We start from the raw sequence: 1,070 nt of genomic DNA, 5'->3' as shown, positions 1-1,070 counted from the left end.
CTGCCAATCAAACCCATCCCCATGGCAACCAGTCCTCCCCACCCCCTGGTTGCTAGGGCAGCACCTGCCAATCAAACCCATCCCCATGGCAACCAATCCTTCCCACCCCCTGGTTGCTATGGCAGCAGCTGCCAATCAAACCCATCCCCATGGCAACCAGTCCTTCCCACCCCCTGGTTGCTAGGGCAGCACCTGTCAATCAAACCCATCCCCATGGCAACCACTAATTCCCGCCTCCTGGTTGCTAGGGCAGCAGCTGCCAATCAAACCCATCCCCATAGCAACCAATCCTTCCCACCCCCTGGTTGCTATGGCAGCACATGTCAGTCAAACTCACCCCCATAGCAACCACTCATTCCCGCCCCCAGGTTGCTATAGCAGCACCCATCAATCAAACCCATCCCCATGGCAACCACTAATTCCCGCCCCCTGGTTGCTATGGCAGCACCTGCCAATCAAACTCATCCCCATAGCAACCAGCCCTTCCCACCCCCTGGTTGCTAGGGCAGCACCTGCCAATCAAACCCATCCCCATGGCAACCAGTCATTCCCGCTTCCTGGTTGCTATGGCAGCAGCTGCCAATCAAACCCATCCCCATGGCAACCAGTGCCCTTCCCCAGCCTCCTGTTGCCATGGCAACCAGCATCCCTCCCCCCTAGACCAAAAAACCACCAAACTTTTTTTCTTTTTTTTTTGCCATTTTTATACCCAAAACCGCCCCTTTCCCCCCCGGCTTTTTCACCTCCCCCCCGCGAACACCTTAGCCAGCAGCTGGCGTGCGGGGGGCCGGGGGGGCTTCTTCTTTCTGCCCCATATCTCCGGTTCCGTGGGGCGCTGGGCGAAACCCCACGTGGGGCGGCCATCCGGCTGGGGCTCGTCGGGGGCTTGGGGGTCGTTTTGGGGGGGGTCCTGGAGTTGGGGGGGGGCTGCCATGGCGGCGCAGCGGCGGTAGAACCCCCCCTCGCGTTTGGCTTGGGCGGCTTCGGCCCGGAGGCGGTGGGCTCGGGCCTGGCGCTCGGCGGCCAAACGCTCGCTCAGGTGGGGCCAGCGGAATCCGGGCAGGTACTGG

The 1,070-nt window shown here is 61.6% G+C and overlaps 1 protein-coding gene across 1 annotated transcript in view; it reads right to left on the bottom strand.

Moving 5' to 3' along the window:
- Window positions 1–686: 686 nt before the first annotated feature.
- ABT1 (activator of basal transcription 1) overlaps window positions 687–1,070 on the bottom strand; it is a gene marked incomplete in the record, with an annotated part of 3,368 nt that continues 2,984 nt past the window's right edge. The window contains 1 exon segment of the mRNA XM_021383584.1: window positions 687–1,066. Within this exon segment, the coding sequence (XP_021239259.1) occupies window positions 740–1,066 (327 nt within the window).

Source organism: Numida meleagris, unplaced genomic scaffold (assembly GCF_002078875.1).
Source record: "Numida meleagris isolate 19003 breed g44 Domestic line unplaced genomic scaffold, NumMel1.0 unplaced_Scaffold423, whole genome shotgun sequence".
NCBI classification, from domain to species: Eukaryota; Metazoa; Chordata; class Aves; order Galliformes; family Numididae; genus Numida; species Numida meleagris.
The sequence above is the reverse complement of the archived record's forward strand: the minus strand, read 5'-3'. Positions and strand labels throughout refer to the sequence as shown.